Raw genomic sequence first — 19,127 nt, forward strand, 5'->3', positions numbered from 1 at the left:
TGTACTTACATGCGCGACACGACTGTTGACACATGTTTAAGCAGGATATGCTAACCCTTCTGGAGTACCTGATGTCACCCTTTGTAGGCATCGTATTGCTTGGTTTAAATTTTCTATGTTGTGTTTTGTATACTGTTGTTTCCATGGTGTTGGCCTCAGTTTATTTTGAAAGCACTAGCTTGAATATCCCTTTGGTATCTTTCTTCTATATTTTTTTTTTTTGGTTTGTATAATACGGGATATATATATATATTATTAAATGTACTCCATATGTAGGCGCTGTTGGAATGTTGCTTTATTTAAGTGGGGAAGAATACGGTTCGATATAAAATAAATATTTAGGTAAGGACAGTGTAAAAAAACATCTTGGAAAGATCAGAATCGATCTATAGAATAAGACATCTTAAGAAAGGCATTAAATATTCCAAGTCCGAAATGAGTTATTAATCAAATTAGCTGACTGCTTTATACACAAACTAATCCCATATATCTTAATTTGAAGAGTGTTTCACGGATGTCAATTTTTCAAATGATCTTTTATTCTTACGACATTGACAGAAGAACCAGTCGTGGAATAGACTTGTAACATGTTTTATCTACCTGGTTATAGATGAAACGAGACATTTGTTCAATTTGCATGGTGTGTTTTTAGAGATTCAGTAAATTAGTTCGGTCAACAGTGTAAAAGAGCTCTTTAATTAGATTAAAATCGTATCAATCGAACATTTAATGTTTTAAAATTGGGTCTATGTATTACATGCCATCCATTTAATTAAAGCATGGTAGTAGTACCATTCAGAAGATAGTTGACTATAGGGCAGGTAATTTTCGAACTGTTGTGGTATTCTGTGATAATTAAGGTGACAAAACACGTTCCCTTTGCTTTTATGATGATTTAGCATATAATTTTCATAATATTTATATTAGTTAAGCGATTTGAAGTAAATGTCTATGATACAACAAATAGAAAGAAAAAAACAAAGAGAAGAACCTCAACAAACAATTTTAAAAACAAAACCAAAAATGTGTATTTATCAAACACATACACTAAAAGGTCCTTAATTTCAAATGAGAGCCAAATCTCTAAATTACTCAGAGTATAGATAACCAAACATGCAACAAGAACACTAATAATTTAAAACAAAGAACAACAATCGATGACATTCATAACTGGTATGCTAATTACAAATCAATATAACTCAGTTGTCGAATATGGTATTTAAACTGTTAAAATGTCCATGAGAAAACAACTAAATACTAAAATTAGGCAACAAAAAAACTATATAGAATGCATCAAACTTAGTGAAACTAAACTACCATGTGATCAAAACTCAATATCCAAATACTATAATTGCTACTTTAAGCAGATGATGTACCAGCTGTGTTCGAGCGATGTTTAACGTTTGACAAGTACAAAAACTATATCAACATACACTACCAAATATACTAGAATTGACATAACTACCAAATTCGTTTTACAATACTGACATAAAAGAACTTTCTGTTGATTCCTTGACCACATGTAAATAACCTTTACTCCCAGGTAACAGTTTTATTTGTGATATGGTTAGTAATGTATGTGCCAATTCTGAAAGTTAACTCCTGCGTTAGTAGGTGATGTTTTTATTCTTAAAGTGAACTCCTGCGGTAGTAGGTGATGTTTTTATTCTGAAAGTGTATTCCTGCGGTAGTAGGTGACATATATCCTAAACACTCGACACTTAACCTTCAATATATAATTATCAAATACCAAAAGTCATAATCAAAGAATATGGGGAAAATATGACATCAAAAAGCTCATTAGATTTTACTACAACTGTGAGATTCTAATTTTCTTTGAGATTTTATATTCTAAATGAATGAACACAAAATTAAATTAGTTTTTAATCAACTTGAATCAATCTCTGAAAAGGATAGTGTCCCAAGGTTCTACAAAAATATGTTCCCAATTGATTTTGCTGTACACAGCTACTTTTGCATACTAGGTACTATTTCTGTACTAAAAAAATGCAGTAATTGAAATTTACTTTTAGTATTTAGTACTATTTCTTTACTTTAAAACTATTGTAATATTTAGGTACTTGTATTTTACAGTACTTGATTTGTACTAAATATTTTGGTACAGAAATAATACAATATTCCATGTTTGAAAATCATAACTTTAAGAGATTTGAAATAGAAAAACTTTCGAGGAAAATTCAAAACGTAAAGTCTTTAATCAAATGGCAAAATCAAAAATCAAAAACACAGCAAAAGATTGGATAACAATTGGCGTATTCCTGACTTGTAACAGGCATGTCCTTGGGGAATTGAACCTGGTTTAATAGCTAGCTAAACCTCTCACTTGTATGATAGTCGCATCAAATTCCAATATATTGACATCAATGTGTAAACAAAACAAACAGACATAATAGGTAAAACAAATATGTTATAACTGTCTGTTGATGTTATATATATCATCAAGCAGACAATACCGAAAATCATAGATTACCTTAGCTGTATTTGGCAAAACCTTTTTGTATTTATCATCAATGTTCATCAACTTCGTACTTTTCTTTTTTTTTTCATTTTTTTTTATATTCGAGCGTTTTTACAGATTCTTTTAAAGGTGTATGTTCACCTGGTGTAAACATATTAAGCCTGATGTTCAAGATGAGTTTATGAATATATAACAATATTCGCCAATACATTAATATGCAATACCCTCAAAGTGTTTTACTTTATAGTCCTAAGGATTTTAATGTATATTAAAATTGAGAATGGAAAAGAGGAATGCGTCTAAGAGACAACAACCCGACCAAAGAGCAGCAAACAGCTGAAGGCCACCAATGGGTCTTCAACAAAGCGAGAAAATCGGCCCCCGAAGGTTGGCTTCAGCTGCCATCTAAACGAAAAGTGTACTAATTCAAAAATTCGACCTAAACTGCAAAACATATAAATGAACTGAAATTAAATAAACATACAAGACTAGCAAAGACCAGAGGCTCCTGACTTACGACAGGCGCATCTTTTAATTGGTCCTGCTCGAGAACATCTTATCCAGTGGTTGTTGTTGATTGCTGTCTGTAATATTTGATTTTCGTTCATTACTGTTGCTTTATTCAGACCATATAGTTATGTCTGTTGAATTGTTCCTCATTTCTGTTACAGATCAACTATCGGTGAAGGGGTTTTAATTTTTTGAAGGCCATAAGGTGACCTGCATTTTTTCTTTTCTTTGTCATTGTTTTTTTTATGCAACATATTAAGTTTTCTGATTGACATTCATACCACATCTTATTATTTTTTTTTATTATACATAACGTATAAAAGAAGTTTGTTGTCTGCTCTTTTGTTGGGTTGTTGCCTCTTTGACATGTTTCAAATTTGTATTCTCGTCAGTTAATTATATTGCCTATTCGTTCTTCTTTCTTTTCTTTTTTGTATTCGTTTTAGTTTGGAAGAGCAACTTTGGTGCAGTGATTTTTCTTTGATAATTTTTATCTTAATCAAACTCATAAACTGACAACCCATTATAAATTCTTTTTACACATGCATCGTTTATCATTCCATACACATGCATTTAAAATTTGTCAGTTATTACAATTACCGCTTAAGTCATTTTTAATTACCTTATAAATTCACAAATGGACGTTCAGAAATTAAGGCTGTCAAATAGGAAGGAAACCTTATATAAGGGACTGTCAAAATTAATTGACAACATTAAATAACAGAGATCAAATTGCCTAAAATAACCGAAAGCTTCTACGTTTCCGGAAAAAGAATAATCAGATTAAGTGGGAATGGTTTCGTGTAGCCATAATTGGTTCTAAGACAGCTCCCAGATCATGTGACTGTCTAATTTGTCTTATGTTGTGTTTGAAGACATTAATGTAATGTTCAGATTTGTTACTCAATCTTTGGTTTAATAATATTTCATATGTCTTCTCCATGTTCGCTCAAATTGACATAAAATCCATAGTGTTGAGTTATTTTCCGGATTAATGTAAGAATCTGTGGAAGAAGGTAAGTCCCTTGAGACTTGTTGGTAAAATGTTTTGATTCAGGCTTGATATTGTTTATCGACATTGTAACTGAAATTTACACATAGTTCAAATGTTTGATTGGTGTTTTTTTTTAGAAAAGAGTTATATATATATATATAAGACAAATCTACTTCCTAGTCGAAAGAATATTAATTACGTAAAGTTATCGCAGGCTTTGGGATTTCCGGTGGAAAACGAAATATCTACATTCGCATTGAATTACATTTATTTACAAATTTCATAAAAGGGCGTCAGTAATGTATCCTTTCTCTTTCAAGAACAAAAATGATATATTTTGCTTTTCCAGAGGAAGAAGGTGGTTAACAACACTATCTATTTGTGGTATGAATGATTAGAAAACAGAAATATATTTTTTTCCGCCCGAAAACAAAACTCTTGCTTTAATAGGAAGCAACCATTTGCCTGTGTGCGATGAACAGATACACAACCACGTCATTCGGATTGAGTCAATTAATTCGGACACCTAGTATTAAGAATGTTCAACGCTATCTACACGTTCAAGAACCATTGCAACAATTCTTTCGGCGATTAGTACATGGCCTTATTAAGGTAACATTTTTGACCCTTCCAACTTTTATCTATTTTACCAATGGCAGTCAAAACACCCTCTTTTGATCTATGTCGACCCATTATACAGTACTTACTTATTTGAAGTATTTTTTGATTTGTTCTCGTCCTGAGGAAATATTTAATATTTATAATAAAAAAAAAAAACACTAAGTAGGCTTTTGAAGAAAGGTGTCTCATTGGCAATCATACCAATATAAAGTAATAAAGTTGTAAAGGTATTTTCTCGTTTAGCGATTACCAAATATTTCCTAATGCTGCTTGTTACTTTTTGTTTGTATTCAAAGCTTATTGTTTGAATTGGGTTTTCCGTCTTTATCCGGGTTTTCTGACGGAAATCCGGTAACTGATTCACGATAGTACAAAAATACGACAGGTTGGCGAGCAGGTACTTTGCATTTCGAATATTTATTATGTTGTTACTGGTAACAACATGAGGGTCAATGTAAATTTTGATAATTATTACTCCACAATGGAGTAAGAAGCCTTGATTGTGGGAAATGAACATTTGAGGTAACTATTAGCTAAAAAAATATATGAATTGTTCAAACAATGCTTTTCAAATTTCAATATTTTGTTACTAACGACAAAACAGTCCACTCGTCAAATCAAATGTCTGCGATTTTGGCTTTTTGGCTTTCCGGTGTTGGGATCTTTGTTTGATAGGAAAGGGGCATTTTATGTTGTTTCTAAAAATTGAAATAAGCAATAAGTTTAGGACAATTCCAAAAATGCTTTTTTTTTTACATTTTGACTATTTTCACGTTGTCATTCGGGAGTTACAATGATCTATCGTTGCGTATAGAGGACATGCACGTATACATGTCTAAAACACAGGATTACGTTTTGATATTCTCTTGTGTAATTTGTTTGAATATGAATTTAATTATTCTCTTAGAGATACATGACAACCACACCTGAATCAACTAGATATTTTCAAATCTTTTAAAAATTTTGCATTGATTATTTTCAAACTAACAATTATAGATATAAAATTGTTTGTGATATTGATAAATTTCTCAAAATGAAAACTGCACTTCTTTATTAATTTAAGGAAAATGCTTTTACTGATACTTTTTTATTTAACGATTTTTTCATGTAAATGGAATAAGGAAAAGAGTGTAATTTCTTCACGTGAAGCTCCACATCAATGACTGTCTTTCGTGATATCTTAAAAAAAACGAATCTCTAATTTGTTACCTGTTAAATGTATTCACCTTCGTCAAATTGTCTACACAACTCGTGACGATTTCGAGCATGACAAACATGGCATGGCTTAAACTGTAGTAATCTTTTGTTCACTTTTGACAAAGATTAGAAACTCTTTCATGCCAAAACTGTGAAGACAAATCGCATGAGTTGCCATGTTAACGAAAACAACATTAAACTTTAAAGAAGGATTTATTTCTTTATGAATCATTTAAGAATTCCTAATCTAAAACCTTGTCATATACGCATTACATTTCCCAGAAGAGAAAGTTACAAAATATTTGCTATATTATAAAAGAAGGAATTAAATCAAATCTTCATGATGTCAAAACAAGTATGAATTTCTAGATCGATTATTTATTGAAATTAGTTCAAACATCAAGGTTGGCTTTTTTCTTCCATTATGTAATCTTGTATCAAAGTTTCCAGGAAGGAATGTTAAGATAAAATAGGTAAACAAATATATTAATGTATCAGTACTTGTCTCAAGTGTATTGTTTTGCCTCGTATGTATATTTTTTAGAAGACGAAGGTCATTCATTTTATTCCAGCTATAAAAGGTCTTACCTATTTAAGACATATTCTGCCGATCTTACAAGCACATGCAGCAAAAACTTGTCTACATGCAGTCATAACAATAAATCTCCCAGCTTAAACATAGTACATGAACGAGACAACTATTTACCAAAGCTCAATTTAGGACGATTATATGAAAGGACTCCGTCGTTGTGACTTACACTGCTTGTGCCAAAAAGTCTAAACATATAAAAACAGTTTTAAAATTACAACGATTTAAAATATTAATGAAGTTTGGGCAACACGTATTCATCTAATAAAATCTGTTCTACGTGTACGCCCTATGTCTTTTTTATTATTGATTTGAAGTGTTGCCTGGAAATGATATTGTATTGTATTCTATTTGTGATACTTTACAGGGTGTTTTTGACGAACTAAGACGACCATTAAACAGGCAATGTACACAGGACCTCGATCACTTAGTATGCCAGTTAACCACACCTGCACTAAAACTAACCCGACAATCTGAATCCTTAGATATTCCACGTGATCCCCCAGAACGAGATTTAACACCATCACCAACTGCATTATCTATAGATATGAAAGACAAATGTTTAATTTCACCTGCGAAAGATAAAAAATCGGCAAAAAAGAATTGGAAAAGAAGAATATTAGAACGGAACAAAAATCAGGGAAAAAATGGTTCAGTACGGTTTGAAGATTCAATTGACCTATCTTTCGACCAATTGCAAACGCCGGAAATGACGGAATTTTCATTTGAAAGCACGTCATCCAGATCGCCATCAAGTTTAAGAAATTCTCAGGTATCGTTTATCTGCGAATCTTCACTAGACGCTTCTGACATTGATTCTTCTTCAGAAACTAGGATGTCCAGTGTACAAAAGATTGACGACGCTTCAGACCATGATGAGCAGTCAGATGTATTCTTATCAGCAAAGAAAGATAAAGAGTCTAAAAGGCAAAAACTAAAACGAATAATCACCCGACCTTTACGACGGAGTCAGAGTGCATGCTGTGAAAATGAAATTCCATCCCATGCATTATTTTTAGATACCAAAAACAGCAAATCAAAAGACACGGTAGGTGTATTCCCGTTTCTTAAACAATAATTTAAACATCGATTTAAGTCCCAAAAATAACCTTTTTTTTAATTAAAAATCAGGATTTTTTTTTATTTTTGAGGAACAGTGTCTTCAAGTTTTGATCATCCAAATTATTATATTAGAAAAACAAAGTATAATTTTAACAGCTGTAATCAGGCTTCTTTTATATTGTATTGAAATTAGTACCATATTTGAACATACTCGAACTCTTACAACTATCAAACATTTGATTTGTTTTTATTGTAGATGGAAAATCGTGCTTTGGACTTATTTCTTTATCAGAAGCTTTTTGGTAACCATGATGACGATGAAAAAGCAAGACGGTTTCACAAGACCTGTTCAGCCGAGTCAGCATTATCAGAAAACTATCAAGCAAAATCCAAATCTAGTAATTTGTAAGTTGTAAAATGAGTTTCATTTCTATCGTGACAACACGGTTCCAATCAAGATATTGACTACCTACAATCTATATTCTTTAAAAAAAAAAAGATACAATATCCGTACGCTGGTTTCCATTTACTGGCTTACTTTGCGAAATAATTCTGATTGAAGCAATTATTGCCACTAATACATGTGATGTTAAATTTTCATAGTCCTTACGTCGCAAAGATTGGTTGAACAAGATTATACGGTGCACAAAACATCCCAACTTTATGAAAATGCAAATTATGACTCAAGGAGTCAGTGGTGCATACAGATTTACACATAGATGTGAGCTGTCATATAGTTTTCAAAGAAGTAACAACTAATCTATATATTGCTACATATAGCAAGAAAATCATGTTTATGTTATGTATTCTAATTTGATAATATGATTATTATTATTACAGGGCAAAGAATATGAAGAAGAAATTTCAATTTCTGCGAAGACAAAACACTGATTCTGTTGTGGATCACGAGAGCTCCTTTCCCTTCTGTAACACAACGACTTATGACCAAGCATTGCAGTGGAGTAAATCGTTAGAAGATCTTCTACGGGACAAAAGTAAGACAAACACATAACTTAAGTATAATAAGCGATCAAAGGTACCAGGATTATAATTTAGTACGCCAGACGCGCGTTTCGTCTAAATAAGACTCATCAGTGACGCTCAGATCAAAATAGTTATAAAGCCAAACAAGTACAAAGTTGAAGAGCATTGAGGACCCAAAATTCCAAAAAGTTGTGCCAAATACGACTAAGGTAACAGTGAATCTATTCCCTTACGACCTTCAGGTCTTTAATGATATTTTCCTAATATACACCTTATTTTGAAACTATTCTAAATAGAAACTAAATACAACATAATAAAAGAAAAAGAAAACAGGAGAGTAAAGATACCAAAGGATTAATCAAACACGTCGAAAACGGACTGACAACGCAGTGACAAAAAACGAAAAAATGAGCCATAGACAAACAACATTATTCTAATCACAATATAGAAAAATTAAGACGGAGTAACACTAAAGCAACCAAAAACGTGGAATTATCACATCTATAAAGAGCAAAGTTAAAATAGATTATTGCACAGTTGTTTGTGCCTACATTATTGTTTCATTTACGTTGTGCTTATTCGAAATTAAATAATTGACAATTTAGAGTTTTTTGTGTCATATGTAAAACCAAGTTTTTGGTTTACATTTATTAAGTGTACAATTTGAAAAGAATATTACACAGCTGTTTGTGTGTCTTAATAATGTTTCATTATTTACGTTGTGCTAAGTTTTCTATATTGTTATCTTTTATTTTCGTGTTTTCACATACAATCTCCAATATTTTACTCAAATGTTTTTATAACGAACAAGTATTTTTCATTCTGTTAATATTTGATCTTTTAAACTCTTTCAGATGGTGTTGAGTTGTTTCTATTGTTTCTTCGGTCCGAGTTCAGCGAGGAGAATTTAGAGTTTTGGATTTCCTGCGAAGAATTTCGAACATGTAATGAATCTAGTATGCCAGTAATGGCTCAAAAGATTTATCAGGAATTTGTTGTCTCGAAGGCACCAAAAGAGGTAAATGAAAATAACACTTTATAAATGTGTTGCTTCCGAATTGGTTTTCTAGATTATGTAGGTATTACCAAACGGAACCAAAAAAGAATAGCAAAATTTTTCTAAAGTGAAAAAGACTAAATCTATTTTTGTTAAGGATTGATTTCCATCTGCCGCAAGGAATTGGAACATTAGTTTGTTTTATGGTTTCTTAATAAACCAAATGGGAATGTTAAAATATTTGTAATAACTCTTGTCGAATGTCATGTCAGTGGCGAATGACTGACAACTGAACTGATGATACCCTTCTGGAACTAAAAGACCATTTGTATCGGTATCAACCCAGTTGATTATGACATCAACATTGTATGATACAAATGTATTTGTTTCTGTGTCAGGAACGCACTAACCTAAACCTTTGAAAGCCAAGTATGTGAAGAACCTTGAAATATAGGTATCTTTATGACCAAATGGGAACACACATTAATCTAAAAATACATCTAATGTCAACTTTACCTAAAGTAAAATTATAATACTTTGAAAATTGTATACGTCCAAAGCGCTTTCCTGAATTTACCACTATCATAAAAATTATTCCTATAATGTTATTGCAAATGGTGACAGTTGGAAAGACACACAAATTTTTAACTGAACTTGATCACAGATTTCAATCTTTAGATTTAGTGCAATTTAGTATGGAAAATACTAATTTCTTTTTTCGGCACTGAGTGACATTTTGAAAAGGGGGATATATATATGTTATATGTATAAGTAAGCAAAATAGATTTAAGGGTCTTTATGTTTTATGTTCGAATGTTTTTTTTATTGAAATATGCCAACCACTATAAATTTACTATATATTGTTCTTTTTGATTCTGCTATAATCAAAATAAGACCATGTTTTATCTTGAATGATATCGATAAGATTTGGCATAACGTGAAGATACTGTAAACCAACTAATTTTTGCGAGCGATTTATTTTCGCGACTTTCACGAGTAAAAAAATATCGCGAAGTTAAATCGTCGCGAATATGTAAAACTTGGATCTTTCCATATTTAACAACATCAAGTTAATTAGAAAACCGCGAAATTAAATTGCCGCGAAATGGACTCGAAAGGGCTAAACGCGAAATAAAGTATCCGCGAAAATAAGTTGGTTTACAGTATTGATAATTCGTTAATTTTTCTGCTCAAATTGTAATTATGTAGGTAAATTTAGACGCTGACACCAGGACAGAAACCATTGAAAATTTAGAAAATCTTTCCCGAGATACATTTGATGCTCCACAACATAAGATTCAAGCTCTTATGGCAAAAGACTCATATCCCCGATTTTTGGAGTCCGATCTTTACCAGTATCTGATGGAAAATGTTTCCAAAGCTTGATGTTCAACAATAGGCAACAAAAACCTCTTCCAGTGTTCCAGTGAGGGAAATATATGTTGTTGTTAAAACATCCATTTTTTCTCGTTTTTGTCAGGATTTCCTTCTTAGAAATAATTATTTTGTGATAAATAATGAAAATAACATCTACAATATGTCTAAAGTAAGTAATTGTATATGATTATTTAATTAGCTTACTCTAATTGAATTTGAAAAATTGACAATGTAACGATATATTGAAAGACTAATTATGAGTCAGCTGAAAAATATACAAATTTCGTCCGACCGAAACACTTTATTTACCTTCATCGGAAACTTTCAATCCTAAATATCTGAAAGTCAGATTTGCGTAAAGTTAGGACTTTATAAAAAGTTGTCTCAGCAATTCCCTATATGGACGCCGCAACTAGTATGATTTGTCTTTTCCTAACGATTCATCTAATATTAAATCTATCGATAGTTATGCATTTTCCAATGTATTAATCATGTATATTTGAAGTTAAACGATCAGCTTTCAAATAACTTTTGGAAGTTTGAGTGGTTGAAATGATAAATCATTAGTAATTGAATTATGCGAACACTTACTACTTACGTCCTGACTGATTGCATTTTGTTTTATCAGAGTTGCCTTCCTTTTACCGGTAACAGTAAGAAAATTATCTGGTATCATTGGTACCACTTATATAATGTTAAAGTCATATGAAACGAGTGAGTGGTGAAACAAAATGTTTCTCCAATTCTTTTACCAATCCATGTATATATCATAAATTTAGTCCTCTGTGCACGATTTTCTCATTTTTTAAGCAACTATAACGTATAATCGTCATTTTTTTCTCTCTGTCTGTTATGATTAAATAAATATGGCTGCTCATTAAATGCCCTGTTTTGAAGCCGAAGTTTACCGATTGTCACCTTATAGTTAACAAATAACAAAAAGCATGGGTATTGAGCACCTGTTTAACATGTACAACCAGATAATTGTTTATTTTAATGACAGATCCATGCGTATTGCGACCACCGGATTTTTACGAGGAGGGTTACGCTCAGGTCACTATGCATACGGAAAATATGTCGGCGAATTGCTTCCTAGAAGGAAGCAATTAAAAATAAGTAAACTTTTTTTAAATGTGGACAAATTAAAGAATTTTCCTCAGAAAAAAGTATATGTACATAAGTTGTATAATGAAAACTATCCATTTAGTAATAAAAAACATATGCATATTTTCTTTTAATTTGAGGTTTCTTATGACTTTAATCATCAAGGTTTTGTGTAAATAAAAGCGAATATAGTTTATCAAGCTGTAAATCGCAAAGAGACAAACGAGGTATAACACACAAGCACTGGGGGAGTCGCATGTACTCCAGAAGGAAGAAGTCCGGAGTATCAACCGTAATCCTGTTTTTATTAATTGAATATAGCTTATCGCTTATAAAAATAATACACAATACAAAGTGAAATACATGTTTTTTTATTCGTTGGTATATTTGTCTTTGTAAAATTACGTCACATTATTTTCTTTTTTCAGGTTTTATATTATTCATATCATCAGTACTAGGCTCTACATAATAGCTAGCGAATTGGTAAAGTTAAACTGGATGATTAACGGAAATTGACTTTATTTGCTATGCTCGTGTCTCATACTTTATAGGGAACCTACCATTAATAAAATTCAAAGATTTTATTTTGGGAGCCTACAGACACAATATAGTATATATTACCGGGCTAAAAACTAAATAGACGTTACCGCTATTTGGGAAGCTACGACACTTGGCCTCAAAGTCTGCGACACGATGACTAATGACATTCTAAACAATCACTTTCCATGGTGGTTGCAGACATTTGATATTATGACGCCACAATTGTACAGAAACCTTTGTGATGTTCAGTAATGGTAGAAATATAGCGATGAGATGTATCAAAGGTGCATTTTATGATTGGTTTCTTTTATATACTTTTTTCTGCACTCATTGCTCTATTAATTTTAAGGTTTTTCGTATCGTATACGAGATAAAACTCCTACAATTTGCATTATACATTACTTTTAGTCAAAATTTGAAGCGGTTTGTCGTTGGATTCATGGTATAGGATGTTTCATTACTACAGAATGTTTTTTCCACATCTTTTTGGTCACAATGATACGAATTTTAACTTGTTATTTTTTTTTCCTTTACTTCTTAAAATCTACACTGTTAATATGTATTTATTGAGCACCGCCGAATACATAAAATGGAAAACAACACGTTTAATAATTTATTGCGTCCAACTTTGCTTGATAGAGTTGAAACCTTAGTTTTATAATTATTTCAAAATTTATAAACGGACAATCTTTGGTAAAGTTTGTTGAATTATGTCAGTACTGAAGCACTGACTACTGAGCTGATGATACCATCGTGGACTGATAGTCCACCAGCAGAGGTATCGACCCAGTGATGTATAAAATGGAAAACAACACGTTTAATAATTTATTGCATCCAGCGCGCTTTTCTGGATTTACCTTCATCAGGAACGCTCACAGCCAAACATTTGAAATCCGAAGATGGGTAAGTACCGAAAATCGTTGAGGAGCTATATGTCAAATGACCTAAAATAACCAAATTCATCAAAAGCCAACTTTACCCGAGGGAGTAGTATTTTTCATTGCTCGATTTCCTAGTAAAATACCACTCGCAACCACCGTTTATAATTGTGCTAAAGAAGTATCGTGTAAACTTGATAACATATGTAAATATGAACTTTATGGTGCTTAAAACTTAGTTTGTATGAGGTTGACAGTTGTATTGACGTATTACTTTTTTTATATTAACCCTCCGATAACTGTTGTAAAATATATTTGACTCTTTTGCTGTGTATTTTTTCGCTTTTAAAAATTGTTATGCAAAGTGCAACTGACAATCTTGACAGTGTTAAATATACCAAATAAAAAGTAAAATAACAAATATATCAACCTTCAAGGAAAATTCAAACGGAAAGTTCGTTATCGAAGGTCAAAATCAACAGCTCAAACACATCAAACGAATGTTAAACAACTAAAATATTTTGGTACAGGCATTTCCTTATGTATAAAAAAGACAGTTAACAGCCAAACTGTGAGATTAAATTTTATAAACCACTGGCTCACTACCACTGCCTCGTTTAATTTTTGATGTTATTAACATTCCAGTAGTCTCTGCATCTTAAATGACATTTTTTTTCTTCAAATTTATCATATTTAGGAAAAAGGTAGTTGTTATAGAAGTAAAGATAATTATAATAAAATTAAAAATTAATCGATGTAGATGAATCCCCTTTCTACCTCTATTTGTTCTGTATTTTAAAACCATTTCACAAAGGAATCAAAAGTGAAGACAAACAAATAATCAAAAGTCTATTCAACATAAACATAAAACACTACGGAATTGGCAACACACAATCATAAAAAAGATATTTTATACGGGTAGACTTTATAAAGACAACAGTAGTATACCGGTGTTAAAAATCGTTCCTTGTCCGCTTTCGGTACCCACCATCGTGTTGTTCGTCATAAGTGACTGTGTTTAGCTGCATTTGGCGATATCACATTTGCAAAAACAATGACAGGATTATTACTACATAAGTGGTACATATATGTTGACATCTAGCAGATAATCCATTACCGTCGTTAAATCGTCATGATCTCCGTTAATAAATCTTTCGAAAAACATATTTTACAGTTAAAGACAGTTTGTTTTTAAAGATTTCCTTAATCTTGAAACTTAGGATTATTGTATCAAGTTGGAGTTATTTAATAAATATACAAGTGCAGTTAGGATCTTGCTAAATAGGAATGGAAAGTTCATAATGATACACACGAAACAATCTTTTTGTTGTAAAGTTAAGTTATCGTCCGATCCTTATATTATTGTCAATGTCTAGCTGCCAGTAAAGCTATGAAATAGATAAAATGCATCGGCAATATGTTATCCTGGTATCTATGATGATTTTATTTATATTTAAAATTATATTCATAAATTCGTTTGATTATTGTATTTATATGAACAGTACAGTGGTGCAGTTTATCTTTACACACATCTATTGTATTGATTAAAATGTATCACTGAATATATAATTAGCCGTAGTCAGTCTTCACTATAAACTTGAAATTATTATATGTTTATAAATGTTGTGTGACTTTTTTAACATAATATATGATATTTTTATATTGTTCTTAGTATTTTACCCAATTATGCACATTCCATTATTACGTTGCAACTTTATTCAAACTCTATGTACAATAAAAGTAAATTAGTTTTGTTGATTCTGTTGAAAAAAAGATTACCTACATCTCTGGCCTTAAATACATGTGATTCCTTGGTTTAAAAAAAACAATATCAATATTAGACAGAAACAGTATTGGGATAGGAGGTAAAAGAACAGTACTGTAATTATAATGTAAACACTGGTATATCCATCAAATAAAACACGGATACATAAGTAACATAAATACTATGGAGAATGTTTGCATTCAGCCTGACAGGGATAGAAGTATTAATAAAATTGATACAGTACTAGTCACAATGAGTCACTTCTTTCACGAAAAGCGACACAGTTTCATCAAAACATGGAAATAATTTTTATTTGTCACTAACGAAATAATATACTTAAACATTATTTTTAAAATTTAACCGCAATGACATTTCAACACTCAACTCCTTTTCTTATACAGAAATCTTATATTTCTTTTTTCGAGTTTGACCAAATATGTAATGCTAAATTAAAGAACGTCTTTTCAAAATGAGCAAATGAATAGAGTTCTATGGCGAGCGAATAAACTATTGGTACTGAAATTTATTGTAACATATAAAATATCGATATAGAAGAAGACATAACCTAGAATAGTAAATAGTTTGGCATAATTAGCTTTTATATTAGACCTGATTTGTTGTAAATCATGGCCATAATCATAGCTTTTTGTGTTAGTACATGTAAACAAAACAATAAAACTCACGCATAATATCAATGATAAATTTTATTATCTATCAAGGGACACCTAAATCTATCAACTCGTTGTACTATATACGGAAAACGGAAGAAAAAAGTAATGAACCAGACCTGATTTCTGTAAATATCATTGATGATAAATATTTGCTCTGAAGAGGAAAAAAACAACGTTTTTGATGAAGGGAAGGCCTAAATGTTCAGATCATATATTGGCGTACGTCCTATGAATTCGTACTATGCATACTTTTCGAAAATTGACAAGAACGTATTTGCAATCTATATGCAAAAACGAGACCAGAAAAGCATGTAGATGTAGAAATACACGGAAAACCAAAGTAATAATAATCAAAACTATAAAAAAAAAATACACAAAAAGTTCAAAGATACTGAACTTCGGGGAAAATTCAAAACAGAAAGTCCCTAATCAAATGGCAAAATCAAAATCTCAAACACATCACCCGAATGGATAGCAACTGTAACAAATGCGAGATAAACAGTATCAAAGGACAGTAAATTGTGTTTGAAATTGACAAGAAAGTATTTGTGAGGAATTTGAACATAGATGTTAAGTACCTTTCCTGTTGGTGGACTGTTTGATAATCACTGAGAGTATTACTAGTCCAGGAGCCAGTACATTGGTGCTGGTATGAGAATACCGTTTACATGTCTTTGCTATTAAATATTGAGTTTTTGAAATCAAGAAGAAAAATATCTCCCTCATGCAACGCACTGTTTCCTTGTCCCAGCTTTGGCAATAGTTTTGTCCTCTTTGGTTTTTAAAAGGTTTTGGATTTTCATTTGAAATTACTAAAAAGTCATTTATTGTTGAATGCGATTCTTTTGCAGTAAGATTTCTACCGTATATCATATAAAGAAATATACACATATTACAATCATACAAAATTAATATTACATTATAAAGTGCACTATACGCACTTATAAATCAAAGTTTACAGAGCTATAAAATATTAAAAAAACACCTTTGTATAGAGTCGATAAATATTGCAGTCTAGCTATTCAATACTATCATAAAAGTTCTGAATAGAGGATATTTACACACTGCTAATTTCAAAAATATGTGGAATCTGTCAAACTGTTCAGAACAATTTAAAGACATCCATAATAAGACAAAATAGTCGTTTCTGGTAGACTAAATGACAAATATGAGGTCAACAAATCTATAGATATTTTTTTGTCTCATTTTGTTGTAACAACATTTGTGTATTTAAACCGTAGGATTGAATGATGGTTTAACTTTAAAATTAAATGTATTTTTTTATTGGCACATCTTCAAAATATGAATACGTCTTATGATTAACCTTTAAAAAATGTACTCCTCATTAACACTATATAAATGCCTCAACACTTTTTTAATGATATCAAACTAAAACGTCCAATCGAAACATAATATGTGGGTGTCATTGATGCAACATTTATCATCATTTTCCTGTATTTAATTAGTTATTACACGCTTTGATCATATTATCTAAAAGGTGAAATGTACATAAGTCTAATATAACACTCAGGAACATTAAATAAAACTAATTAGTACGTATAATTATCAATATACTGGTATCGCATTCTTTTCGTAATTATAAAAATATATCACTTTGATTTGCATGATTTCCCACGAGTTTTTTTTGTACCATAACTATATGACAATATACTAATATGAAACATTATTTTGTATTTCCCGTTTCTCAATCACATACATAGTTGAAACATATGAATACCAATTATTATTAAACTATGTTTTGTTGACGTTTCCCTGAAATTAATGCTTTTGTATTACATGTAATAAATTCAAAGCAATTGTCATTTGATAGATATAATGGCTATAGTATATTTTGTAATGAATGTTCATTTCAATATATATTAACAAACGAGAGTCCATTATAGCTTTACATCTACGAACTACGAGCCAATATAATACCATTATTGAATTGATATAATAAATCAATCTGTTATACCAAAAAATATTGTTGTGGTTATTACTTTTCTGGGAGCATTTCTTATGTTTTTGAATGAAATAGATATTGACGAAAACAAAACTTTTTGTTGTACTTTTTCGTAATAATTGTATTAACAACTACGGTATATACTATATTCACGTTAGACTTTGAGAGAATTTATTATCATAACATTGAGAAATAACTAATCCTTTAATGTCATTTGATTTTTTTTCTACACAGCAGAAGTAATTTCCTTCATCAGTTGAATATCTGCATTAGAAATCTATAGTTTCAATATAAAATAACAAGAAACTGTTTGACATGACATTTAAAAGCTACATTAAACTGTTGTTTTAACTTTGAAATTGCTCCCCTGTGAAACAGCTTTATGAGTAAAATGCCTTTATAGTACAGACTTAACCCACATTTTTCTTCTATAGTATACACATTTTGTGTAGGATCATCACATTTAAACAAAGATTAGGTCCTAAATGCCCTTTAAAACTTCGTACTTTATTTGGCCTTTTTAACAGTTTGATTCGAGCTTCACTGATGAGTCTTTTGTAGAAGAATCATCGCAAATCTAGCGTACACAGAACTTATGTGCTCCATAAAACGACAAGGAAGTACTGCACTCAATGTGGGTAACTCTTGTGTTAATGAAAGCACATAAAAGCTCTTCAGCATTAAAAAATCATCGGCTTTGTATTCTAATGAAGTCATATCGAACGACACTGACTACACTTAACCATCTGTCAAGATATAATTGGTGAAACTAGATATATACACCAACAATAAAGAGGACGAGGATTAAATTTTATTGTCATTTAGACAATTCTGCATGACAAGTGCCCCAATTTATACTTCCTTGATTGTGTTTTGATTTTTATTTGTTTTATAACTATGTTTTGTCGTGTTATTTGGTTACTTTGTCTTCGACTTGTTTCTAACCTTTCCTTATCAATTAGTTTTGCCTGGAATATTAGATTGATATAAGATAAGAAGTTGTGATATGATTGCCAATGAGATAACTCTCCACCAGAAACCAATCGACAAAGAAGTTAACAAATATATTTCACTGAACGGCCTTCAACAATGGGCTCAATCCTGTCCTCAAAGCCAACTAGCATCAATTGATTTAACCGTTCCCTATGTTGTGATTGGGAGTCAGTTCGTTAATTCTTCTTTTTTGTGTGCGCAACTGTTCTTAACTCGCCAAACAGGATTGAGTGAAAACTTCACAAAACTTGCTCACGTGAGGAAATGATTGTTTCATGTATTTCATTTCTTCACATCTATGTACAAAAGTTATTCTGGGTATCAATGATTAGTTCGTTTAATCTTCAGTTGCATATACTGTTTATATGCGTGTTTGACATGTCCAACGTCTTGGCAAGTGTCA

At 31.2% G+C, this 19,127-nt stretch overlaps 1 protein-coding gene across 1 annotated transcript in view; it reads left to right on the top strand.

Moving 5' to 3' along the window:
* LOC139510836 (uncharacterized) overlaps positions 1 to 10,974 on the top strand; it is a 98,572-nt gene extending 87,598 nt beyond the window's left edge. The window contains exons 3-7 of the mRNA XM_071297373.1: positions 6,758 to 7,438; positions 7,709 to 7,857; positions 8,293 to 8,447; positions 9,291 to 9,454; positions 10,643 to 10,974. Coding sequence (XP_071153474.1) covers positions 6,758 to 7,438; positions 7,709 to 7,857; positions 8,293 to 8,447; positions 9,291 to 9,454; positions 10,643 to 10,819 — 1,326 coding nt within the window. The 3' untranslated portion in view covers positions 10,820 to 10,974. The remainder of the gene's footprint in view (positions 1 to 6,757; positions 7,439 to 7,708; positions 7,858 to 8,292; positions 8,448 to 9,290; positions 9,455 to 10,642) is intronic.
* The last annotated feature ends 8,153 nt before the right edge of the window (positions 10,975 to 19,127 follow it).

Source organism: Mytilus edulis, chromosome 2, assembly GCF_963676685.1.
Source record: "Mytilus edulis chromosome 2, xbMytEdul2.2, whole genome shotgun sequence".
Taxonomy (NCBI): Eukaryota; Metazoa; Mollusca; class Bivalvia; order Mytilida; family Mytilidae; genus Mytilus; species Mytilus edulis.